This window comes from Centrocercus urophasianus, unplaced genomic scaffold, assembly GCF_019232065.1.
Source record: "Centrocercus urophasianus isolate 14NV4802_14NV808 unplaced genomic scaffold, USGS_Curo_1.0 seq_28, whole genome shotgun sequence".
NCBI classification, from domain to species: Eukaryota; Metazoa; Chordata; class Aves; order Galliformes; family Phasianidae; genus Centrocercus; species Centrocercus urophasianus.
In genome coordinates this window covers 4,280,556-4,308,059 of record NW_024884844.1, presented here as the reverse complement: position 1 = coordinate 4,308,059, position 27,504 = coordinate 4,280,556, and the positions used below count along the sequence as shown (strand labels likewise).

The following is a 27,504-nucleotide window of genomic DNA, read 5'->3' as shown; positions in this document are numbered from 1 at the left end:
TAACTTGTATGGGGCTTTCTTTTCTAGGTAGACCCATGGTGCAGATAAATGATATTTCTCCACCTTTCTGAGTATTTTAGTCTGGAACTCCTTGCTGCATCTTACTGAGACTATAGGATTAGTGGGAAATTTTAAGTCTTTATACAGATAAGAGTGTTCAAAGCTTTTACAAGAATGAAGAACTTAAAATTTTTGTGGGCCAGAGGTGTTCTTCTAGGTAAAAATGTTGTGAGGAGAGGTTTTCTTCAGGATATACCACTGAAATCTCCCCACTGAAAGCCACTGAAAACCACTTTCTGAAACTACTGATAATGGCCAATGGCAGGAACAGCATCAGCCTACATCACAAATCTTAGAACGGCTTGGGTTGGAAGGGAGACCTCAAAGATTGTGTAGTTCCAACTCCCTGCCACAGACAGAGTTGCCAACCACTAAATCTGACACCAGGGCAGGCTGCCCAAGGCCCCATCCAACCTGGCCTTGAGCACTTCCAGGGATGGGGCATCCACAACTTCTCAGGGCAGCACCTCACCACCCAAATGGGCCCAAATTCTGATGCAACAGGGCAGATCCACCCTTTTTACTCTCTTGTCTTTGTTGCATGTCACATTGGCATGCGAACACTGAGCACGTGGTCCTCACAGGGGACGTGCAAGCATATCCCCACCAAAGCTTCAGATTTGAGGGTAGAAAGCTGAAGCTGACAAACTACAATGGAGACAACCTGTGCTTTTAAACAAGAAAGGTAATCAACTGTGTAAGGATGTGATGAATTTTTCATCACTTAATAGGACCCTAAAGGCAGTGTTTCACTGTGAGATGGATGTCTCCCCAAGACATGGTAGCTCAGCCAGAAGTTACTGACACATTGCAAAAGCGACTGGTGGAAGAGGCTACATCATGATGGTCACAGAGATTCCTTTTAGCCTTAAAAATGTTTGATTTCATGATGAGCAATTTTCCAGAGTTACGAGTTAAGGCCAATTTGAAATGTATAGAACAGGCTTATCCCTAGATTCTGTCAGTGCAACACAAAGTATGCATTTGACAGCCCCCATAATTCTGAGTCCTCTGAAGTGAGAGCCCATTTTACAGCTCAGTCCCTTTCCACCTGGAGTATCCAGGAAAGGACAGGCTCGTCCTTCTGTCCTTGCTTCTGCACAGTGAATATTTCCATCCCAATTGTGTGAATCTGGTTCTGCCTCATAATGGCAGAGGTCCTGAGGCTGTCTGCAAGTGCCATCTGCCTTCAAGCTGGTGATGTCAGGAGCCCTCCAAAATGGATTCTGCAGTCAGTTGAAATCATTGCAGGAGCCGAGGGGGGGCAAATCTGCCTCCACGTTACTCCTGAGGAACCCTCTGAATTCCAACACAGCACCTGATAGAGGGCTTCTCCCTGTACAAGGTGGGACGACACGCTCAGGTTCTTGATCACATTTTTTGGAATTTAAAGAGAAATGTTAAGGTTAAATGAGAATGAAGGACTTTCTTCTGTCCCTTGCTGGGCTAACCCTGGAGAAATAGAAAAGGGCTTTGGAAAGCATTTCCATGTACTGAAAAGTATCAGATAAAATGTGGAGTGCAAAGATTGCAGCAGCAAGATGAAAGAAAAGGGTCAGGGGAAAATAAGGAAAGGAAAAGAAGATATGTGGCAGACAAAAGGAAGATTGCAGAAGAGATTAAGATGTTTTTCAAGTACAGGCGGAACAGGAGGTCAGTGAAGGGTCTTTAGGAGATGACAAGGGTAATTTAGTGACAGAAGAGGCAGATATTGTGAAAAAATTAAATTAATTTTTTTGCTTCAGTGTTCTCAAAGGAGGATGAAGGAAAGATGCCAATTTTTTTTTTTTTTTTTTTTTTATTCTGAGAGGAAGGAGAAGGATATAGAGGATCAGGGCAGTGCAGATAATCAGGAAATTAGAACAAAACAAAATAAAACCAAACCAGAGGGATGCTGTGTCAGCATACAGGCTGCCAATAGCCCAAAAGGATTATCTGTGACTTGAGGAGAATAGAAAACAAAACCAACAATGACATTCCTGCCATTGGGACTCCTCCTTCAGTGATGCTCTAGAAAGGAAAGAGCGTGGGGAGAAAAGCATCCATAAAAAGACAGCAGTGTAAACCAGAAGGAGTACAGGAGACAGCAGAAAAGATATAACTGAAAAACTTTCAGAACTTGTAATGAAGCAGCAGAGAAATAAAAAGACCTCTGGAAATAATAACAACATAATTAGCTCTGAAATATTGGTGGTGGATTTTTACAGAATCCAAGCTCTGTACTACACCAACAAATGCGTTTGTTTGCAGAAATTAATTCTTAAAGGCTTGACAATTGTAGGACTCAGTATATCAGCTGTGGGATCTGATTACACTGACTGTGTACATGTGAGCTAAATTCCTGTGAGCTGGTAGGAGGAGCTCTACATGGTGCACCTTTGAAAGGTTGCCGTGCTGCTGTGTTGCTTTGATGAATATTGAGAGTATGCATATGGGAAAGTTGTATACTGTAGCTGAAGTGCAGTAGATCAACATCCTAATTTGCAGAATAATGGCTTCCCTTCCAAAGAAAGCGGAAACACCTGGACCCAAAATGAAGAAAAATATTTTTTTTTTCTAGTAAAACTGCTCAGACAGTTTATGAGAGGTAGGCCATGAGCTGGTGTTCAAAAGACACAAGATAAACTCTTTTCTTCCCCTCTGTTCTGTATAGACCTGAGTTCTATCTCCATTAATGTTGGAGGATGGATTCACCAAGGTCAATCTGCACTGCCAATAAAGGTAAAAGAGGGAGGAGGCACTTAGTGGCTTACCTGCTTGGATTAAGATGAAGCTGGAGGGGTCTGTTGAGAAGGGAGAACATGAGAAAAGCAGTGGGGTGAGTTAGATTCTTTGATGGAAAACCAACCAGTTTTTCAGGTTTTTTAACCTCCAGGTTTTGTGCATTATACAGACTGAGATGTCAGGCAGAGTCTGAAGATTATTTGAAATGCTTCAAGGATTTATTGCCACAAAACCTTTGTTTCTACTACCAACTTCAAATCTCTCTTTCTATAACTAGCTTTAATTCTTTTTTTCCTTCCTCAGTTTGTTAATACCTTTTTTTCTTTGGTATGCTGGCTCCAAGGTACCTCAAAGGAATGAAACACCACATTGCTGGTCTGCAGACCAGTTGGGAGAAACTTTTTAAAAAAAGTGAGCTACAGGCCAAAGCCAGCCATAACCCATGCCAAGGGACTGATGGTGGGACCCTCACGCAGGCCCACCTCCCCAGGAAATCATCAGGGCATGGCTGGTTAAAATTGAGCATTTCTGGGTTTGGTCTCAGTCTACTGAAAGCAAACAAATGGTGCAAATGGTGCTGAAGTTCCATCTTCCATGTTTAGTGTGGGACACTGAGTGATGACAGCCCGAATGAGAACCTGACAGAGAGAGTCCTGCAGGACGCGCAGCGCTTGTTCCTGATGAACGACGTGGTGCAGCCGGTCACCGTAGATCCGTATGTGACTCAGGACAGCATTCGATTCTCTAAACTAGTGGTTGATATTGTTCAGGGGAAGGATACTCTCTACCACGTGATGTATATTGGAACAGGTAAGAACGCTAGAGGCTAAGGCCTCCACTTACTCATAGACTTAGGAGTCCTGGGAGCCGGCTAGTGATACCATGACTACCACAGTAGTCATTCAATATCATTTTGGTACAATGTTTCATGGAAGTTAGTTTGCCTGAATAAATTAAAAGCACAATGGAAGACTTGAGGCAGATTCCCAAGTGAACGGGCCGTAAGTCTACAGTGTGTTTGAAAACAACAGTAATATTTTTCTTCCTTTTACAAAAATGTGCTTCAAGTGATCACACTAACACATGGCAATGGGGAAGAGCAGAGGTCACCAAAACGTTCTGTGGTTTTGTGCACATAAGTTGCCTCTCTGCATTATGATGTACTCATCTCTAATAGGCAATAATAATTTTTAACTTCCAGGCTTGCCTGAAGTTTCTCTATGCAATTCCACATGCCTACTGGTATGTGAGTCCCTCTGCTTTCAGGAACAATCATTCAGTGAAATGGGATGTAGATGGGGAAGCTGAGGCAGTGTTTTCATGCGTAGTGGTAGTATTAGTGTATAATTTGAGTTTCTTAATTTCTACTGCCATCCTCTAATTAGCAGGATGTTCTGCCTCTTCTGTACAGATATCTTGGCTAAATGAAAGGTGCAGAAGAAGGGTAGAGTGTTATTAATGCTTGTCTTAGCCCATATTCATACTAATGACAGAGGTTAAATTAAATAGCTTGATTAATCAGAGCATATGGCCACCCTCATGGGTATAATGTTGTTATCCTCTATAGCAGAAGCTTTGACTTTAGAATAAGATGGATTGCGTCCGTGTTAGTTTAATCTCAGATCTGAATACAGAGTCATTGCCTCATTCTCATGTTACCACCTTCCCAGAATACTTTATGTAACTTTCACTTCCACTTGCTTCACAAGTGACCATCTTTGATGCCTTCTAGTAACATTCCCACTGTAGGAGCCTCCCTGGACATTGATTATGATCAGAAGATTGTAGTTAAATGGAAAGATAACAGTGTTCTGCCATTTTGATATCTTAAATTGATATTTCAAGCCAGAAAGCTGAGGTTATTTCTGTCTCGTTTCACTTCTATGGAAAAGTCTTCTGCCATAACATAAGTTTCTTATTCATTTGATTTCTTGCCCTGATTGGTGGCGACTGAAGACAAAGCTGTGCTGGACCTGAAATGTTTAAAATAAATAAATTCTTAAGGAGAAACAGCCCTGCTCCAAGGTAGCGCTGAACAGAAAACCAATCCTGAGAAAAACCAAACCCAAAAATCAAAACCTGGGCCTCAGTCTTGTTCCACACTTAAGATTCTGTTAAGCAGAGGGGGGGGGGGGAAAAAAAAAAAAAAAAAAAAAAAAAAAAAAAAAAGGCTTTGCATTGCAGCCAACCCCACTGCTGTAAATTGCTGAGCTTTGGCACCAATACAGAAGTGATCTGGATGGAAAGATTGAAGTTGGAAAACAATTGGGACTGACAGACCTCTCTTGGGGTTTTAATGAAAAACAGTGTGGTTACCCCTTTTCCCCATCATAAATCTCCCACAGTTTTTCAGATCTTCAGATTGTTTAGCTGAGAGCACTGTGAGCACAAGCATATATGCAGAAGCGTATATGTTTCTGCATATGCACTGCTGATGCTGTAACATCCCCTTGTCAAGCTAGCAGGATAACTTCTTCCAGGAAGAGGATCAATTAGACTCATGACCCATGCAATCATTATGGAGGCCTCTGGGATTTCCAGCAGGGCGGCTGCATCTGTTGTCATTTGTCATGACATCAAATTGCGCTGATCTGCTCCATAAACCAAAAGAAAAATAGACTTTGAGGCACCAGAAATGATTCCTGTTATCTCAGGTCACCTTCCTTACAACTCACTGGTAACAGGACCAAGCTCTTTTCTGCCTCAGTGCTCCAAGTGGGAATTATTTCCAGGTACTCACTCTTCAGATGGCTCAAGTCCTTCTCATTTCTGTAATGTCTGAGAGCTTCCTAGAATTGTAATCATGGAGCAGGGGCTTCTATATAATGGGCAGCAAGTATGTTCAAATTAGAAAATGACACAAAGCTAGGGTTAAAGCCACTGCATAGCATCAGTATTTTGATCTTTAGGTAGGTGTGACACGAAGGCAATGTCTCCCAGGATTTACTTGTGCCTTGTTTCTTGTTCCACTAGAGTATGGCACCATCTTGAAGGCCCTTTCTACCACTAACAGGAGCCTGAGGAGTTGTTATTTAGAGGAAATGCAGATCCTCCCTGATGGACAACGGGAAGCAATCAAGAGTCTCCAAATCCTGCACAGCGACAGGTCGCTCTTTGTGGGCTTAAATAACGGAGTGCTGAAAATTCCTCTGGAGAGATGCTCCATGTACAGAACAGAAGGGTAAGCAAATTTATAGTGCTGATAGATTCCACTTCAGCTTAAAAAGAAAAGCACCAGGGAAACATATTTCCAGCCTTATTCAGTATAGAATGCCTTTTTTCATTCCTGAAAGACAAAAGACACTGTTGAAAGTGCATCTCCTGATAATACATTGATGACAGAAGCAATGAGAATGAGCAATATTTTTTTTTTTGTAAATATTAATTAGTCCTCATTAGAAATTAATTGTGTGTTTACCGAGGAAGGACTTGCAGTATTTACTTTTTTAAGAGAAATTTAACATTTCGGTGTTGATTTTGTTAGCTTCATGTGTTTTGCTAGCTGTGTGGCTGCAGGTTTCTGGTTGCAGCCAGCCTATCCTTGCTTATCTGAGTGATCACCTCTCAAAATCTGATGAGGCAGTGCTGTGTTATGTGGCTCCTTGTTATTGCTTTTGGAACCCAATAGCTCATTTCAACTAAGTGTGACACCTCCTACACCTGGATAGATTCTGTGTCTTGATTGCATCTATTAAAGGGAATAGAAAAAATATATATATTTTAAATTATCAGCCCTGGCTCCAGAGCAGATCTCCACCCAGAAATGAGTGTAGGAGGCATTTGGAAATGAATAGTAGCGCTTCTTTCTAGCAGGTGAACCAGTGTGAAACCAACTGATGGCGTGTGTACATCTCTAAAAACATTGCTTCCTCTCCTCATCTGCCTCTGCTTTGCTTTTTTTGATGAGAGTTTTTTCTGAATCTGATGTCCTCTGTGCTAGACAAGAGGAAGGAATTTGTTAGCACCATCTAAATGGACTCCCTCTTTCGCAGCCTGGTGCAAGATGTCCCTGTTCTCTTGCCAAAAATCTAATACAGAAAATGTCACAATAATTTTATTTTCAACAAGTAGAGTTTATCTATCAGCTTGTACTAAATTCATGTCTGTCTCAGTGTAAAAATAATGGCTTTTTCTATTTTTGCTGAGCCTCTTTAATTATCTCTTTAGAAAACATAACTTGGACATTACTGCAAGTTAAACTCAGAAGTGTTTAATGTGTAAAGGTTTAACTGCTTATACAGAGAGGCTGACACCAAAGTGTTTAGTAAGAGAAAGAATCACAGCTGGAAAATGCCATCTCGTCCTTAGCTCTTAAAAGCAGAGATTTAAAAAGGTAGAACATAACAGCTGTCTTCTCCAGCCTGTCCTGGAGAGTTTCATTTTGGGAATATTTATGTGTGTATACATATATGTGATCCAATTTCAAGACAAATGAGTTCTTCCTTTTCTTTCTTTTCCTAATCTTGAGTTCAACTTTCCGGTAATTTATAGATCGTGTCCCAGTTTCAGCCTGTATAAGTACATTGTATGACAGTTCCATTAAAGCTCAAATGGTGGAGGTTTGCTCAACTGCCTATAAAAGGAACAAGTAGAAAAAAAGAACACAGCAGTGGTTGGGGGATAGGAGCACCATCGACCTAAGGCCTGAGGTCCTCAGCATCCTCCCCTGCTAGTATAGCTTTAGTCCATCCTGACTGGTTTGTTACTTCTAGGCAATGTAAGCCACTTATTGGGCTATAGCAAAGCACGTGAGATGGAGACTTCAGACAGCAATGTGGGTTGCATACATTTGGCAATGTAGGAGGTCAGAATTTGCTGAATTCCAGTGCTGGCCAGTTCATGTACTTATGGAGTCTGTGATGGATCTTTTGCTCCTTGGCTGAGTCTTGTGGAGGGAGTGTGCACTAGGAAAAAAGAAGGAAAAAAGAAGGAAGATTAGGAAATCAAGCAAGGATGCTATTAATTTATTTTAAAGGTTGTTTGTGATGTCATTATTAATTACAAGCTAAGTTTTTTCTTCAGGAAATTATTCACCTGCCTTTTTTTTTTTTTCAACTGGAAATCTTGGAAACCATTTTCCCCTTAGCACCCTGGCAATGCAGATGATAAGTCAACTTGGTCTCCTTTGTATTCCTTTCAATGCCGAACTGTATTGAGAGGGATGTTTTAATTTCCTCCAGTGCATTCCACCTGGCACTTCTCCTGGGCTGTGATTTATTGCTTACTGTTGTGTCTATACTTAATACATGCCAATATACAGCCACCACAGGAAGAAGGGCTCTCACCCTACCACAGCCCCAGTTACTTTTTTGTCATGCTGTGACTTCTTGACTGATCTCCATGAAAAGCTCTGGTTTCAGCAGTTTTTAGAATCTAATCATTTTGATGGGGGGCTCAGGAAGCTTTGAGGTGAGGGAGAACTTGTGCCTCCCAGGCAGGAATACCACAACGCTGTTTATTTTCTTTGGCTCTGCCTCATGTTATCAGGAAACTTTGCAGCCTTTTACACCCTGGGGGCTGATGTGGCCTCCCGATTGCTGGCTTAGAGCTCTTACCTTCACCTTGCCTTCTCCCTGGAACAGGCAATCATGTATGGAGGGAACATTGATTCTAGCACTCCTTGTTGCTGTGCTGCTGTAAACCCTGGGGCTTGTTACCAAGGCTCAGAGATGCAGCAGAGGTAAAAGCAGCAGCAAAGGGAAGAGGTGGAAAGGGAAAAAGGTTTCTGCCATCTCCTTTACTGTTTGTTTATTGACATGGCACCAATTTAATCTCTTAAATGGTGACCAGTAGCTCAGCCCCAAGTCTTGATGTAGTTCGTTGACCCAATATATTTCTGGGTGTCTGAGTAGTGCTTTGTGTGTGCCCACTGACCTGTCTCAATCTGTCTTTTCAGAACAGTGAGTCTTAGCAGCAGGGTGACAGGAAGACATCTGTAATGTCAGCTGCCCAAATTTATAGGCTGGACTTGGCTGCAGGGACCTTGCTTGTGTGTGCGTTTTCCTGTTGTGCTTCAGTGCTGCTATTCTCAGTCTCGCTGGAGAGCATTAGGAAGATGTCCAAAGTGAGCTCTACAAGTTCTCTGAACATGTAGTGTTGTGAAGGCTGCTTTGCTGGGCGGTAGCTTGGCTGTGCTTGCTGCTGGATTTTGCATGGCTTTGAAATCTTTGTAACCTCCCTGCAATTTTCAGATGAGCTTGGATTTTTTTTTACCTCAAGTTGCCCCCGAGCTTTGGGGATGGATAGTTGGAGAGCCAGCATCACAGCTTTATTACTGACACCACCATATCTCCGCATCTCACCATGTGTGGTTATCACATCTGGTTGTGTGTTACCTCAAGTCAACCTAATGGCAATGGAAATGCTTCTGCTTCTGAGGCTATACAAAGAGACTGATTCTCTTGTGTGCTACTGTGACAGTCTTGTTTGAACTCTGCCTGCTTTTCTGACCCTGTTGCAGGGTTTGCTGTTGAGTGATGCTGAGCTTTTGCCCTCTTACTTGGCCTAAATTCTATTGCGCATCCCCTCCGGCCATAGTGCTTAATGCAAAGCTAGCAGAAATGACTCAGCTGACAAGTACTCTTATTTGCTGACTTGAGATCTTGTGAAAAACAGAACTCACCTCTAAATAGCTCTGGGCCAGTGATCAGACAACTGAGTACACATAGGTGAGTAATTCCTGCAGTGGCTCCAGGGATTTTGGGGAAGAAAATGGTCAACAGCCACGTTAACGAAGCAGAACTTTTTACCCTCTTTCTCCCATTTGTGCCTGCTTGTCCAGAGTGCAAAACTAAAATTTCCCAGTCTCTGTACCATCTCCATATCATCATTTAAGACGTCCAGTAAATCACCTGGGACATTGTTTTGATGTTTAATGTTGTTGCTATTTTCTTTTTTTTTTTCTCCTTGTATGATAGAAAATCCTCTGTAACAAAGGAATGAAACACTTGAATTTAGGGCTGCAAGAACAAACTTTAAAAAAATTACTGGATTTCAGAAGTGAAGGGGACTTAAATGGATGACCAGCATGGACTGTTAGGCAATCTAAAAACTTCCAATTTGGGGGGAGTCAATTGAATATGGGCTGGAAATCCACTGACCTCTGCATCAGAGTGACAATTGTTCCTCCAAGGACAGACAAGGAGTGATTGCTGGGTGAAAAGCACAGAGAAAAAATGGCGAAAGTGGTAGGGAAGGAACAAAGGAAGACTGTTGTTCAGTGGAGCCCAGCACCAGCAGATCATTGAGGCAATGCTGATGTTTCATTGTTCACCTAAGACTTTGAAAATCCATCCCTCTCCTCTGAGCTGAGGCTGTCGAAAGTCTGGCCCAGATTTTGTTTTGAAAATGTTCTCCTTAAGAGTTTTTAAAAATATCCAGCACATTGAATATTCTTTATAAATAGAGGCAGGAGGAAAGGTAGGAGCCTGTGAGAATGTTGTTACGAAACTAATTCAACAGTTTCCTTCTGCTTTGGCTAATGTGGCCTCTTGAATATTAAGGAAATTGACTAATTATTGTACCATCAATAATTCTGCAAAGCTTTGGAAGACTTCACAAGGCATAAAGGAGAGCACTCACCCCCATTTTTTGTCATCTCCAGTATCCAATAATATCTCAGAATAAATCAAGGAACATCTGTTTTGGCATCCTGGTTGCATTTAAGTAAATAGCAAGACTCCCACTGACAGAGAGTGAAGACATCAAACAGAACCATGATCACTAAAGCTCTTGGAAAGAATGAAGTTTGGTAGATGAAATGGATTTGTGTTCTTTAAATAGAAGTGCAAAATTATACCATTTTCTCTATCCCAAAAACACATTTGCATCTGCTGTAGCAGGCAATTACTCCCATTTTCTTTAATGTAGCTGGTTATATATGTAAAGTTAAGCACATCCATACTCTTTGCAGGATATGGACCTTTAAGATTCAGGGGGATAGTGCAGGTCTAAGAAGTCTGAATTCCAGAGGGCTGTTAGAGAGTTTCATTTGAACAGTCTGAGAAAAGGATTTGGGTATGTGCACCTGAAATTGGGAAAAAAGGGGGGCAAAGGTAGGTAATATAGTGAGCAGGGGCATGTTCCCAGTAAGATGCCAAAGAGATTGGTTTTCAGTTTCATCTTATTTGACATTATCTTTAATGGCATGGAAGAAGAAAATAGCATACTTTGTAGATGGCATTTAAGTACGAGGGAATCACAAATAGCAGTGAGGAGAGAAATGCAATGTGGTTCCAGGAGGGAGAGCAGAACGAGGCTGCTTGAGGAATAAGTCTGTGCTGAGGTTGCTGGTGCTTGCATTACTGAAACAGAGAGGGCATAGGATGAAAGAGTGGAAAGGGCTCTGCTCAGAACCAAATGAATTATTATGGTTATTCCTATTCCTATTAAACGCACAAACTACCAGCAAGCTTTACATTCATTTTAACCTGTCTGCACACTTTTCAGGCTCTTACTTTTAAGCTCTGAACTATTGAGATGGCCCCAAGTGAATGGTTCTATGGCAGAAGGAATCTTTAGCGATAGATAGAGACTGGGGCTGTACAACTGCTACAGTAGTTGAAGGTCACTCCAGAAATTGCCAAGTCAAGTCAGCTAATTTCAGGGCTTCTGTCTTCTTACTGTCCTGACTAGGTTGCAGATTTGTTCTGGGGAGCTTTGGAGCTGCTGAGAGGGAGGAAAAATCTGAGAGGTTGAATGTGCTGAGTGCTTTTTGTTTGCTCCTTACTTTTAAAGCATCCTGCTCGTGTGATTTGCTCACAAGATCAGGGGTGGTTTAGGCTGTGGATCCTTTTACCTCTTGCAGTCTGGCTTGGGGCCATCTCAGATCAGTGATGTCTAAAAGTCATTACCATCTAATACCTGCCAGGGTGGGCTATGTGAAATTAGTTTCAACACAGTGGCGACTGACAGGAAAGCAGGTAGTTTTCTCGGAATACATAATGTTAAGATGACATTGATTCTACTGTTATACAAACAAGATTAATAACTGAAGCTTCCAGCAAGCCCCAGGGCAGATATCCGTTGCATCTGTCAATTCTTGCAATTTGCTGCTATTAGGTCATAAGATTTGTATTCTAGGTAGTGGTCACATCTACCGACATGGCTCCTGATGTCTCCAGCCTTACTGCTGCCATGTCTGCTTTGCCTCACGTCTCGAGCTTCCAGTCTGCATTTACATTGTGAGGCATTGTAAATGTTACTACCCCTTGCCTACATTGCTACAGATGCTTCATCAACTTTTTATTAGGAGATGTACTGTTCTACCTGTTTGAGGAGGAGGAAGCATCTGAACCCAGGGCAGATATGTTTTTGCTGTTGTTATAAGCATGAAATAGAAATACATATAAGTGCATAAAATATGTATGGATTGTAGAAAAACATATCACTGTACTTCTGTCTGGTGTCTTCTGCATGTCAGTATGCGTAAATACTACAGATGTATGGGAACACTCCAGCCTGAGGAGGGGTAGGGCTGAATTTCAGAAATATCCATTTGCTTAAGTGATGTTGTCATTTTTAAAAAAGTGGAGTTGATGTCATTTGGTAGTGTTTTTATAGATACATGGGAAAACACAACGGAGACTATATTGGCTGTGTCATTTTGCCTCTTACATAGAGCTGAAATAGTTCTGCATTGGGCAAGAGATGTTAGATCCTAAGCATCATGGTAGGTGGCCTAATATTTTTTTGCCATTTCCAACATTAATCTACAAGCAGTCTTTCTAGTTGAATCTGCATCTTGTTGAGCAGGAATTCCAGAACATAACAAAATCCAATTTTCACAACAGAGCTGCTTGAATATGGATTATTTGGTGCAGCCTGGGTGATAACTGTAGACTGTTTCAACGTTTCTTCATCATCGCATACATTTCTTTTTAAATGTTCTGTTTTCGCAGTTTTCTTTCCTTCCTAAGTTGCCATTTTAACATTATTTACATTCTTAAATCATCAGCATCTTCCAAAGGCTACATAAAGCAGAAATGCAGAAGCAGAGCACATCTTAATCTGACAGCCTTCTTCAGAGGCTGACTGACACAGGGCAGAGAGAGGGAATAACAGTTGAGTGCACAGATTTGGCCAAGCTGCCTTTCTTCTTCCCTCTGCCTTTTGCCATATGGCAGCCCTGGGGGGCATGTTTTCTTAAGGCTCAAAAGCCTGCTGAGGTAGGAAATGGTTGTGCTTTGCAATCCAGACAAACATGCCCCACACTCAGGAGTTCCTTCTGGCGATTCCTTTCATTATGACTTTAATAGTAACTGAATTTTCTTGTGGATGACTGATCCTATCACTGGTAGTCAGTGGTCCTCTGTACTTGTGTTTCTGTTAGAGGTCAGTTTTGTTTGGCACAGTGACAAGAGTTTCTAACAGTGTTTATGGAGCAACACTTACTCATTTTTTTTTAATAACCTGCTTCATTGATGTAAACATAAATCCAGATTTAATCAGAACTTTTCTCGGGATGGCATTAATCTTCATATTTGAATAAATGCAATGTTGTTTTATTTTACTGCTTTAAAAACAAAAACAAACACCTATCCAATAAAGAAGTCAGTGTAGCTAAAAGATGATGGAATGGGATGTCAGAAGGTAAGAAATAGAATCGTTTGTTGTGTAAATTGTACAAGGCCATAATCTATAAACCACAATCGATTAAAGAGATATTGAAAATGGTTGGGCAGGAGGTGGAACTAGCAAGTCAAGGTCCCTGATGGGGAAAAGAAAATGAGGTGAAACTGCCCATGAAAATCCCTTGTCTGTGCATTGTTACTTTCAGCTACATGTGTTTGGTTCGTAAATGGACTTCAGTTCTAGAGGTTGTTTTATACCATGGTTTTAATCTATGCATTCAAAACTAATCATGTGCAGAGCACCAGTCGCTGATGCTAAGCATGTGTGGGTGATAAATTACATGTGTATGCAACACAAAAACATTTCAGCTTCTCTGCTTCTTTGTCTGGTGTCAAATGCTGAAATAGCAAACCTTAGTTCTCTAACTGATCATCAGCTGCAGCCCTCACAGTGGTGGTACCTGTGAGCTCTTCCTGAGCAGTGTCCCATTCCACAGATAATTGCTTATGAAGTATGTGTTACTTGTCTTGAGCTAAGGGCACTAGCATCTGGCACAGAATATTGCTGCATTCACCAGCTGAGAAATGAGACTGCTGCTTGACCACTGCCTCACTAAAACAGCTCAGTTCCACTTGGCTTCTTTCCTCAGTGGGGGAAGATAATGGATTTGTACAGATCAGTAATTCATCTCTGCAGTTTGAATTTGTAAAGGTATCAAAATTAGAGGGATTGTTTGAAGGTCTGGTGCTTTTTCCTTCTTCTTAATCTTATTTTCTTAAGCCATGAACATCCTTTTGATTCTTATTCTTCTCTTTTCATGCCATCTGGGCTTAAGGAAGATAGAAGTCCACTCTCCCTTGCACAGACTATTGAGGTTGTCAGTAATTATGATTTGGTTGGCTGGAAGCTAATATGATTGTTTAGTTCATCCCTTCCACATGTTGATTGCAATGGGACAGAAAGCTAACCTTGTCAGGAAATGCCTGTCTACAAATACAGCCACATGCCAGCAACTAACAGACAGAGCTAATACCCACGTACTGCTTGCAAAGTGCTGCTTTCTCAGAGATACCTGCTCAAAGAGTAGAACAAACCAATGTGAAATTCTTAGAAGTCAAAAATAATGAGAAAGAGATACATGCAAAGAGGGGAAAAAAAATGTTGGAGAGCAAGCACATCCTGAAAGATGAGAAGAGCACAATCCTTTAGTGTGAGTGAGTGCTCTGGATGATGTCTTCTTGTTTTTTGGTATGAACAGGCTTGTTTGCTATCTTCCGTCTGGTAGTAAGAATGGGAAGAGGCTCCAGTAATTCTTTCTTTCCTTTGGTCTGCTGAAAACTAATCTCTTGGGTCTGGTTCTATTGATTCAATGATCCATTTATTACACAGTCTAAAGCTTTTTAGCTCACAGGTGAGAACAACCAAAAGATGAAGTTATCCAGACCCCGAGCAAATTAAAGTGGGAATGAGAAACTTTAGAACTACAGGCTTTAAAGCTTTAATGAAGATTTTGAAAGAAGATGTAATTCAGGCTATTAAAAAGTCTCCAAATCCTTGTATTATTTAGAATATGAGAAATCTGCTGTCACTTTGCAATGCACCTTGGAGCAGTTGTTCTTTTTAGGAAGGAGGTGTGCTCACTGATCCATCATTATTGTGTTCTTTAGACAAATCCAGCCCTCTTGAAGAGGACTGCTGCAGAAGTGCCACACATCTGGAATGGAGAGCAGAGGTGGGGTTAGGACACAGGACAGGGCATGAGCAGGGGTGTGAGAGAGGGAGATACTTTCTCCTTTTCCACATCACAATCCTGTGACTCTGCTGAGGAGATGCTAGGCAGGACCGACACACTGCAAGCAGAAACCTTTTTACAGCGAATGTTGTTAATGAAGGCTCAGCAAGCCAGGCTTCAGAGGCACTGTAAAAACTCTTCTGAGTCATAGCTAGGAGTTTCCATTGACTTCAGAGCACTTTGGATACTGTTCCAATTGTAGAGTCTTAATCCTTTGTGTTATCCCAGATGACGGCTGTAAAAATGATTGCAATAGCCAACAACAGGGAGCCTTACAGCTCCCAGACAGCAGGCAGCAGGTGAGCTCTTATGAGTAAGATCTTATTTTCATGCAAATGTCTTCAGTAAGTGAGAATAAGAAACCAGAGAAAAAATACCTTGAATAGGAGACACAAATGGAATTGTTTTTCAATTGAGCATTTTTAGTGTATGCCATTATGCCTCAGATAAGACATTTACTGCAAGGCAATGAATTAAAGTGAATCGCTATTGATAGTAATGCTCTGTCATAATAAATCCGGCCTCTTAGATATCCATCAAGAGGTATTCTCCTGAGTCCTCACTGAATGTACCACAGTCAGAAAGATGGTCAGAGATAAACTGGGGGCATGAACCATGTGGTATCACCAACATCTCTCTTCCATAGACATCTCACTTTTTGGGACTTCATTACATAAGTCATTAGCATTAATATAGCCAGTGGCAACCCATTATGCTTGGGTTGTCTTTTGGGACAATGGGTTCCCTCTACCTGTGTAAATAATGATGGGAAGTGATACCGTGTCATGAATCCCTCAAGGTGTTCCTAGCCTGCCAGTGAATAGTCACAGAGTGCATGTGTGTATGGTGTGAAATTCTGGCCCTGCTGAGCCAATGTCCAAAGTCCCATTGACTTTGAAACATCAGAATTTCATTATGGCATGTTAACTTCCTTCTATCTTATTTCACAGTATTTACATAGTGCCTTGCGTGGCCTTGGTTCCCCAGGCTTGCGTGAGGCTTTTCGACAGTATCATAATATGAAATGAGATTTACACATAAACATTTCAATTTATTTTGTGTTCTGCGCGTGGGGAAATGCTATGATATCTTTCCATTTTCCACACCGCAGTGCCCGATTTGCTAAGAATGACAACACATTTCTGAAGCATTTTGATCTGTGCGTTCATGCATGCATACATATGTATGCCTTTTGCTGTGTGCTTGCTGGTGTGGTTTTCTCTCTTAATGACATAAGTGGGGACATATATTCTAAAGATACTGTAAAGATATAAATTAGGGTGGATTTTGAGGTGTTCACTTGAAGTACTTGCCAGAAATATTCTCTTGCAGTAATGTGCATTGTAATGCTTTTTGTGCTTGCAAAAGGAAAAAAAATGGAGCAAATTGTGTGTAAGTAAATAACATTCCTCCTCACCCCTAAGTGCACCGCTGTCAGCTGATATAATAGGTTTCTTACCAGAGTTGAGGCAGCAGAGTGGGCTCTGAATCCTGAAGGGAGGCAGACAGCATAGCTATTTTGTTTTTAGATTTCAAATGGTTTTGAGGGCCTGCCGTCAGATGGGAAGAAGTCCCGGTCTTTGATGGCTCTTAAATTACAGAGTGTGCATTCTGACAGCCCAGCAGAGCCCAGGCCCTGCCCAGATGGCAACAGCAGCGGGGTAAGGATGCATTACATCCAGGAGCCAGGGCACATAGGCAGCTGTAGCTCCCTGTTACCAGCAGAAGGCTTTTGCCACAGCTGGGCATCGTGGCCATCTCACTGTGCCCATCAGCTGGGGACAGAGCAAAGCTGGCCACCCCAGTGCTCCATCAGGGACCCTCAGCTCGCTGCTCTCAGCTGGTAGCAGCACATTAGCTGCATGACACACATTACAAATAGTGCCAGCAAAGTGGTCAGTGCCTAACCGGGATATACTGCAGCCTGCGGAGTGGCTGAGGGCTGCAGCTCAGAACATATGGAGATTATTTCCTGAATTTATGCAGCACATGTTTTCCTATAAATTAAATTCAGAGAAAATGTGTATCATAATAGGGTGACACTCACAACAGCCTTCCCTGTTATGAATTACAATGACCTCTCTCTGCTCGCCGGGTGCCCAGCAAAATGGCTTCATGTCATCGGAAACAATAGCTTGTACTCAGTGTCAGGTCTGAAAGCATGACCAAAGCCTTTGTAACTAAAATCAGGGGCTTTCTTCTCCCCTTATTTTTTTCCCCCCGTTGCTTCTCTTATTATTTTTCTCTCTCTAGAGATAAGCTCATAGCTGAAGTGCTGTTACCTGGGCAGGTGCTGCTGCTCAGTCTCTTGTGAGGGGCTGTGGATGGCCAGGGCAGATCTGGGGATGGAGGCAGCCCCACTGCATGCATGGGGTAGTGTGGGATGCTGGACAGTAGGATCGGGGTGCCTAGCCAGAATAAAGCAAAGCAGCATGTGTCTCTTCTGTGTCCTTGGACTGGGGATACTGAGTCTTTTCTAAGCAAATATTTGATGTTCTGTTGCCTGGGGCTGGGACAAAATCATCTATGCCTTTTCCTTGGTTGTTTTGAAGCAGCTGGAGGAAAAATGATGTAGACAGTCCTTGTAACTACCTTCCTAAATCAAGAAAGACAAAGTTTTGCTCCTTACCACTCAGGATGTGAAATCTTAAGTAGAGGAAATGTCTTTCTGCAATGTCAGAGAAAAGTGGAAACTCATTATTAAAACATAAATACATACATGTGCATATATGCATATATATAGTGCATACATACGTCTATAAAGGAAGGGGTGCCAGCCAGCAAAACAATCCAGGGTTTGCTTTGGGGCAAATGGCTGTGGAGTCAGTAAAAGCTGATAGAGCATTTTCAGCTGTGCTTAGGGAACATGGTTTTTCATTTGTGGCTGATTGCAGACTAATAGGATTTCAAAGATTTCTGGGAGGGAACAATTCACTTCTCTTTTTTTTTTTTTTTTTTTTTTTTTTTTTTTTTTTTTTTTTGATGTTTCATTTATCATACTGATACCAACCCTTAGAATAAATGTTATTACTCTCCTGTTTCGTTTTTAAACTGAATTTTCACTCTTGGTCCCTTGCTGCTGCCTAATTGGCAGCTTTCAAATCATTTGGGACTTTTGGAGAGATCCTGGCAGCCCTTTTGTGTGATAGAAGAGAATGGATCATTGGAATAAAAAACAGTATTGCAAATCTTTTGGAGGTTAGTTGTTTCTTCTTTGTCTTTCCCTAACACGTGCACAATGTGGCTTGTATTCTCTTAATGAAAATTAACAATTTGAAAGCAACTAATGGGAACAGCCAATACAGATGAATTTTATTGGTACAGACTAATTCTGTGATTGACTTTCTCTGGTCAGTGGCAGTAGGAATCCTGGTTATTTTTCTTTAGGAGCTCACATGTTGGGAACACACACTTAGCCTGTAAATATGGATTCAGGAAGAAAATGAATAAAGCAGTGTTCAAAGCAGCCAAAAGCTTAGAAATAATGTTCTGCTGTGACTTCTCCAAACTGACATCTTGATGTTGGGATTATAAATGAAACCATTGTGCCAGCAAATGCCAGCACTAATAGAAAGCCTTTATTAGTGCTGCATTGGCTAATTCTGCTTGTCTAACCCCTTTGGATGGACACAGTGTCAGAAAACATACTCACAGAGGTTGCTTTGTGTGAGATTTGGCCTGCTGAGTGATTACATGGAAGCACAAAGATATCTCAATGACAAGGTTCTTTGACTAAAATTTGTAAAGTTATTTTCTTTCCCTAAGCCTTGGAAAGGAGTGAACTGATTTTTCATTTGCAGCTTCTGTGAGTGATATTTGCTTTGTGTCCTGTCACCCTTCTGTTCAGCCATTCTCCCCTTCCAAGCAGGTAAACCTCTGCTTAGAAAAATTTTTTCTTCTGCTGAGCCCTGGTGGACTTGACAGCTGTCATACACAAGCACTATACTCAAATACATTTCTTTAAAGCTAGACAGTCTCACAGCTTTAATCTTTTTCTTTGCACATGCAGGGAATGCCTAGGAGCCAGAGACCCTTACTGTGGCTGGGATAACAAGCAGAAGCGATGCACCACCATTGAGGACAGCTCCAACATGAGCTTGTGGACTCAAAATATTACTGAGTGCCCAGTAAGTGGAAATATTTTGTATGTATGTGGGTGTATGAGTATATGCATGTGTGTAGAAGCAATAGAGCAAGTGAGTGTGTGGCAGCCTGAGTGAGACTGGCTGTATTTAAAGCATACAGACTCCAGTGGCACATACTTTCTCTAATATCTGTGCACAGACACTTGTTGAGAACACAGAGAAACCCTTTTTACTTTTTTTTACTCCAGAGAGGGGATCCCAAAGCAAGCTTTCAACGCCTGTCATACCCACCTTTGCGTTGAGTGGAACAGGTTGGATCATGCTGTTGGGTCCCCACCGAGACCCATGTAAGCCCTACATGAAACTCGAGCTGCCTCAGGGCTGCCCTACTGTCTGCACCATCTCTTGGGCTTCCCTACCTGTTAGGGAAGTCAGAGTTAGGTGACAACCAGTGTCCCAGGACAGCATTCGGTTCATTTTCCTCTTGAATCCCTGAGCCAGGGCCCACAGGATGATATGGTGGTGATGAGTTGATGGTTGGACTAGATGATCTTAGGAGCAGCAGAGAAACACCAATCATGGAAGGTCTGTAGGGGGAACAAAAAGATATGTATTTATTAGAGAACAGGAGGGAAAGAGAGATTCTATATAAGAGAATACGAGAGAGTTCAGTTATAACTTCAAATTTAGCAGACCAAAGACCAAACCTATGTGATTTTCATGGATATGGTCTTTTTTCCTTACCCTGCTCTCCATGAGATGCAGCAGTTAAAAGAAAATGACTTTATCAATCAGTGTGATTCTCTGGCTCTCTTACTACCCGCACACTCACTTTTTTCTGATTTGAGCATCCAGTTCCTGGCTGTGCTCCCCAGAAGATGTCTGGCCAAATTTAATTCCTGCTGCTTGAACTGTACCTGCAAAGGTGATTGAGAAGGAAAACTAGTCTTATTTAATAAGTTGTAAGAGTGTGGAGGAGGAGAAATTCTCATTAATGTCTACCTTTATTATCTAACATCAATTAGTATGTTAGTACTGCTAAGTCCAGTTGACAGAAAAAGGGGGCTGATGGGTTATATCTTCAGTGTGCTATTTATGACTGGAGCTACTGTGATGTTTATTCCCCTTATCTTCCTTACTTCTCAGATATTTTCCCAGGAAATATTAGTCATTACTTCAATCCATCCTCAGCTTGGCAGGCTTAAGTTTTTCACTGCTGGATTCAGAGGCTTGTGTGTTTATAACCCTCCTGTGTTGAACTGGGATGCAGTGCTTCTTGATTGCCCATGCTGTTATCTTGTCCTGCTTAATGCCTGTGTCTGTTGATAGGTGTGTGAGGTGTTAATCCTCTAGTTTGAACATGTCTGCTGTGGTGCACATTAGGAAACAGGCCGCTTCCAGATCTTTGTTTCAAGGTCATAAAAATCCAGCACAGAATATTCAGCTTTGGCTGTTCTTGGGGTGTTAGTTTTACATTTGTTTTACCTTGTCTCTTGTAGATTATTTTCCACTTAGGTGCTCTCGTTCTGCTGCATACATGAGCTCTTGCTCTTCCGCTGATAGGCTGCCAAGCCCTTAAAACCCACACGCAATTGTTTTCTTTTTCTTTCTCCTTTGTCACTTGCTGGAATGAATTACCTCTGGCTTGCTCATCTAAGCACCTCCATCAGCTGTGTCCAAGTATGTTTTTCATGTTCAGAGCACTAAAAAGATCGTGATCAACAGATGCAAGAGTCTAGGGCAGCATGTGCAGATCACCACTGGAAAGGAAGGGGAATGTAGCAGCATGGTGCCAGATGTCACTGGGACTTCAGTTTGATGAGTTACCATCTAAAGAAGTCCTGTTTTTTTCTCACCCTACTTGTCTGGGCTGAGCACCAGGCACTCAGCTGTGCTGGTACAGCTGTAAGTGAGATCACACTCCAGTGTGACAGAGTGTAGATTAAAAGCACCCCTCCCAAATAAACTTTTCCTAACCCAGATCTTGTCAGTAAGTTCTTCTGCAGCCTTGCCCGCAAACAGATGTCCTGGCACAGCTGAGAGTGTGGCACACAGGAACTTTTAAATCCAGAATTGGCATGTCACTCAATCACATCCTAGAGGGACTAGGCCTTTGTGAGTCAACTAACACCCTAAGATGACTTGACTGTTGCTCTTGAGCAAGCATGCTTGTTCAGAGCTGGTCTGCACGTCTTTTACAGCACTGCCTCAAATTCCCAATAAGCAGATCTAACAAGAGATCTTAGATATGGGGTTAATCATATAGTTTTTTTAACATAGTACCCTGTGCAATGTTTAACATTTATTACTAACAAGTAGCACCCAGAACATGCTATAGGTGCATTGCTGTGGTTGCAATGTCAAACATGCTACACCATTTTCTTGCTCATCTATTCCCAATTTCTTTTTGATCTGATTACCAAATTTATACCTTCCTCTTGATTTCTGTGCAGCCACTCAGCTGTAGTGCCCAGTTACCCTCCTCCAGCACACACCAAGGGGCTTCAAGAACCAAAATCAAAATCTATAATGAGTCTCTGAAAACTGAGACTTTTCCTTCCCACTTCCCAAGGACTTTATTCTCCAGACATATTTGAGTGACATTTTATGGAGACTGGGAAAAAGTTTTCCAGGGAAAAAAGTTCAGTTTCTTGTTCTGAACACTCACTTGTTGCAAGGAAAATGTTGCTATTTATGGAGGACAAACATTCTTTTCTCCTAGGTTTGGTTTTAGAAATGATTGAAATATTTTGACTGAAACTTTGAAAAAAATTTCACCACCTATCAGATAGCCAAAATGGAAAACTCCAGCTGAAATAATCAAAGCTTGATAAAGCTATAAGCAGGTGACATTTGAATCCTAAGAAAAGGTACTGATATATTAAAAGGACAAGAAATGCTTCTGGCCTTATCTGTAACATCAGAATAAACACTGAAAATGCCCTGGAAGAAAGAAGTAGGAGTGGTAGTTTGAATTTTTATATCCTGCATTTGCTCCTGTATATGGGAAATGAAGTCATAGAATTATAGAATCATTAAGGTTGGGAAAGACCACTGAGATCATCTAGTCCAACCGTCAACCCTTGGTTGGAAATGGTGACAGCTTTGGTGGGAGTATGTCAGTTTAGCAAATATGAGATCTCTGGACTGAGAAGCATCAGATAAGTGATGGCCATTTGATAACAGATGTTTTAAAGATGTCATCTCTGTGTGAAGGATGCTGTTGGCTGCAAAGGATTTGTCTTGGGAAGATATTCCTGAAAAAGATCAGTGCCCATGAGTTCTTATCCTACTTCCCATGTTTGCTCTTTTGAAGATATTTTTATAAGTTTAAAGATGGAATAATAATCCATATGTAATTTCATAAGTAAAAAGAGCCTTCCCACACTCACAACGTGACATGTTTATAAATCCCAATATTTCAACTATGGCTGCTTATTTGTTTAATTTTTGGGCTGCTTCCCAGTATCACTTATGAGCCAATAATTATTTGTCAGTTTTTTTTTTTTTTAATTGAAGCCACGGGCCATATCATACCACTGATCTCTGAACAGAGCTCCCTGCTGGAATCAGCAAGGCTTTCTGGCTCAAAAACGAATAGGAATGATCCAGTACTTGGATTATGACTTTTGTAAGGCAGGAGGGAAAAGGAGATAAAAGTCTAGTATTAAATATCTCAAAGTAGCTCTTTCGATTTTTTTTCTCCCTGATTTTTAGCAACCCAACTGGGTTTTTGACTGTGCTCATGTTTAAAACAAACTCAAAAAACAACAACAAGGCTCAATGTTCTTTTCTCTGGGCGTCTTGCCTTGTAACCTGCAGCCCAGAGCAAATTTTTATAACAGCATGGTAATCTACTGCAAACAAAGGTTTGCAACAGATGCTTGATTCTCCCCAACTGCTGCCTGAAAAGCACAGTATCAGATCTATATTACTTCTGTGTCACTGCTGTGTATTTTTGATGCTGCTGCAGATGAGCAAGAGGGGAAGACTGCAGTCCACCAGAGGTGCACTGTGAGTGTTTAACACCGTGCCAGGCTTGAAGCCCAGAGCAGTGTGTTTAAGAGGATGAGTGTTTGAATGCCCTGCTTTGTGGCCACAGTTGTCTGAGAACGCTCACAGCCTCACCATGCCTTGGTTTGGAGAAATGACTTCCCTACAGGGCATTCCAGGAGATTGATCCTGCTGCCTACAGAGCTCAGCTGAACGTGGCACAGTGCGGTTTGGCAGTGGTAGCTGGCTCATATTTGGGACCAGGGCCATAAGCCAGGGATGCAGCCTCCTCTTCACTTCTTCTTGTGTGCAACACTGAGGCCAAGGCCTGTGTTGCCTGTGCCAATGGGTTTATCAAAGCTGCTGAGCATCCCACCAGCCACTAGGTTGGATATTAGGAAACATCTCTTCTCAGAAAGGATGGAGGGGTGTTGGAGCAGGCTGCACAGACAGGTGGTAGAGTCAATGTCTCAGGAGATTTTTAAGAAGAAGATAGCTGTGATTTAGTGGTGTGGTGGTAGTAGATGGATGGTTGGACTAGATGACTGTAGTAGTCTTTCCAACCTTAATCATTCTGTGATTCTGTAGTTCTTACCTTCTAAAGAAGCAGCACTGGGGTTAGTACAAAGCTGCAGATGCTGGATCAAGTTCCCTAAAGTGTCACAGTTGTGAGAACTCAGCTGCTTGTTGCATCCAAATCTCGTGCCCCCTGGCATGCAGTGAGGCTTTAGGGAAACCAGGGGAGTGTTTACCATTCTGAAAGAACCATTTGCTTCACTCCAGCATTCTGTGATCTTGCATCTTACACATCAGCTTGGGACAGTGCCTGTAGGATGGGGAGAGAAGGGGATGCATAACCTTATGGTTGCTACCATGATGTGTAAGGCCATTCTTACAGTGGTGTTTCGATGGGGCCAAAGTCAGGAAGGCCTCAGTCTGAGCCTGTAGATGTGATTATACCAGCAGCCCCGAGCACTTCAAAGGCAGAAGCATCACAGAAAGGGAACAGCAAGTGCTGGCCATGCGTTGCTCAGAAGGCTGAAGCTGTGCTGCATGGGACCTACAAGCAGGTGGCCTGCAGGCGGGTGCTGCATGGTAGGGCTGGTTGGGTGCCTGTGTGCACATGTTAGGTATGTGGGGTGGAATTTGGAGGTAAACACTGATGCGGCATGGCCTGAAAACAACCCTCTGTTTTGAATCCTACTCACAAGCACAGACAGCTCCTATCTGAGCTACATCTTAATTCCCCCAGCAGCTTTGTTTGGCATTTCTATTGTGGGGATATCTCCAGAAATGTAAACTTTGCTAGTAATGACCTTTTTTTTTTTCCTCTTTTTTTTTTTCCCTAAAACTAGGTGAAAAACCTGACAACAAATGGAAGACTGGGGCCTTGGTCCCCATGGCAACTGTGTGAGCATTCAGATGGGGACAGCACAGGCTCCTGTATGTGTAGGTCACGTTCATGTGACAGCCCTCGTCCTCGCTGTGGAGGTCGCAGCTGTGAAGGGGCCAGGATCGAGGTCGCAAATTGTTCAAGGCATGTCAGCATCTCTGTGCGTTTTTGGAAGGGAGCAATAGTTGTGGCTGTTCACAGCTTATCTCTTTCCTTTTGTTTCTGTGACCATGATGTATCCCAGCCAACAGAATGTATGTGAGACCCAGACTGAGATTAGAGCAAAGGGATCCTGGCACTTTTGTGTGTCTCAGACAGGGACCTTGGAATATGAGCACTCCAATCAAAGTTAACATTAACCTTGCCTATACTAAGCCTCAGTTTCCCTCAAGTGTATGTAAGTAGTGACTCATCAGAGATGAGTAAAGTAGAGGTAGATGTTATCCAACTGAATAGTAATAAGCTAAAATACATCAGTAAGCACTCAGTCATTATTTTGCGAAGTCTGAATTCTGAGGTTGTGTGTTTTGCAACAGAGCTCCTGCAGACCAGTGCTTGAAGAGACAGGATCTAATATGGCTGTAAGCAAGGTTTGCCTGCATTACTCATTTCCCGCGTGCTGCCTGCAGAATGCCATCCTGGCAGCCAGCTGCACCTAGGAGGCACACTTACTGGACACGTCCCATAAACAACATGCAGCTCATCTTATGCCCATGCCATCTTCTTAGGGAAGTCTGGAGCTCATACTTTAGCAGTATGGAAGCTAAATGTCCTCTGGTGGGGTGCCTAGACATAGCTGCCATGTTTGTGTCCATGCTACCCCATCACCCTTGGACTATATCATGTCATGACCGAAGGAAAGATGACACACTAGGGTAAATACTGCTTAAGCAGGATGGTGCCAGCCAATATTTTGGTAAATATTGGGTCAGTTCTGTTTTTTATCTACTTTATCTTCCTTATAAATGTTGATGCCATTAAAGACAGCTGTCTCTTGGCTCCTCCCTACAGAGCAGTGCTGATCTTGGCACCAAAAATTCATCAATACTCATATTTGATTTGGCATCTCTCCTTCCAGTTGTGGGCTGTGCTGCCTAAAAGATGTATAGTCATTCCTACCTCTGTGCTGCCTGTTCATGTCACTGGCAAAGGCAAATTACACCAGAGGGATGGGTTTCTCAGCAGTGCTTTGATGGCAAAAGAGGCAGGAACAGCTTCTGAGAAGAGGATGAAAAATAAATTATTCAATCTTAAGACACAGGAAAACAGCATGGTTTGAAAAATAAGGACATCTGGTCATCCTGCATCCGCCTCAGCCTTCAAATTTCCTTTAATTGACTTCATATGGCATTGAGATTTCTTTTTGCAAGGAGGAAGCAGGATGGCTAAAGATGAGTTCTATTAGAAATCTGAAAATGGGAAGTGTCTTTCTGTTAAAAACCCTCAAACACCGATACTGAGAATTGTTGTTCTGAGGAATTTTTAGACAAGATTGCTTTTTTTTTTTTTTTTTTTTTTTTCCCCACAATAGCAGCAGCCTTCCATTTGATTTTGTCTTTTCATGTTTTACCATATAATCTTTGTTTTGAGTTAAGGACTAGGGAGGTAGTAGGTCATTTAAAACATGGAAGAATAACTTGGAAGAGTAGCATTTTTATGTAAGTGAATTTCTTGTTCTGTGACCCTGTTTGAGGTGGGAGAGGCAAAGCGAAGAAGGAAGGGGGATACGAGAGCAAGAGGAGGAGGGGAGAAATATCTATCAGGGTTCTGAAATAAAGCTGCCAAGAACTGGCAAGAATTGATAACAAATACAAAAAGTGTGAAGGGCAACGTGGATTTTAACTTTCATCCTCTGCCCTGATTGGTGCTATGCCAGAAAATATTTCTTGCCAGCAGTGTTTTTAGCTCAACAAATGCTTTGAAAATTAACATCTGTTTTCAAGCTTAGCTTTCAAGAACCAGAGAAGCACCTGAGTTGTTTTTTGACTAGACTTCTTAGAAAGGTTTTTCTACAGGGGAAAGAGAAGATTTTTTTTACTTAAGGCAGTGAAGTGTCAAGATGAGGCAGTTCTGCAAGACAGAGCATTGCCACTGGCTCCAAATGAAATGAAACCTGCAGCACAGAAGACAGAATGTGGTTCCTCCTCTCTTGCCTTGGTGAAGCTCTAACGTTTAGTAGTCCTGCCAAATCAGACCAAGGCAAGCTTTAATAATCAGGAGATTTTAAAGATGAAAATGTCAACTTCCATGTGAGTATGTGGTGGAGTTACTGCAGGCAGCAGCCTCAGAGAAGCTGGCCACATGCACATGCTCTGGCATCTCTGTTGTGAGGTGTGAACTCAGGATTTTCACGTCAAATTTGCTTCAGGCTCAGTTACCACTTCTCATTTGAGATGCAATCATTTGTTAACCTGAAACTCAATCCTGCCTCTGAGCTCTTACTTGCCTCCTGGTTTGTACAGATTTAAGGTCACACTACAGTGATTTTTCAAGCTCCCATGAAAGCCAGAAGCAATTATTGTTATTTTTTATGAAGTTTGAGATTTCCACCTAATAGAATTCAATGCCAAAGGCTTTAGGAAAACACCAAATATTATGAAGCTTGTGAGAAAATCATTGGAGCTGGTAGCAATTTTGTTCTAAGAGATTTAAAGCATCAGTGTCTTCTGAATTAGCAGAGGATAATTTTTTTTTTGGCACAACTGGCATTGGTGAGCCTCAAAACCTGCACCCTTTGCATAGGAGTCAAAGAGTCCAGGAAATACAACTTTGGGATCATCAATTGGCTCAGAAAAGAGAGACATGGGGAAGATGATGTGGGAATAGGCAGTGGAAGTTGTAGCATCCACAATGTTGTCCAGAAAATCCTAAGAGGCATTTTCAAA

General features: G+C 42.0%; 1 protein-coding gene across 2 annotated transcripts in view; it reads left to right on the top strand.

Moving 5' to 3' along the window:
• The window catches only part of SEMA5B (semaphorin 5B), a 251,164-nt gene that overhangs the window by 190,891 nt on the left and 32,769 nt on the right, over positions 1-27,504 (top strand). For both annotated transcript variants that reach the window (XM_042827036.1, XM_042827037.1), the window contains 4 exons: positions 3,387-3,594; positions 5,758-5,965; positions 19,158-19,275; positions 24,582-24,763. In XM_042827036.1, coding sequence (XP_042682970.1) covers positions 3,387-3,594; positions 5,758-5,965; positions 19,158-19,275; positions 24,582-24,763 — 716 coding nt within the window. The remainder of the gene's footprint in view (positions 1-3,386; positions 3,595-5,757; positions 5,966-19,157; positions 19,276-24,581; positions 24,764-27,504) is intronic.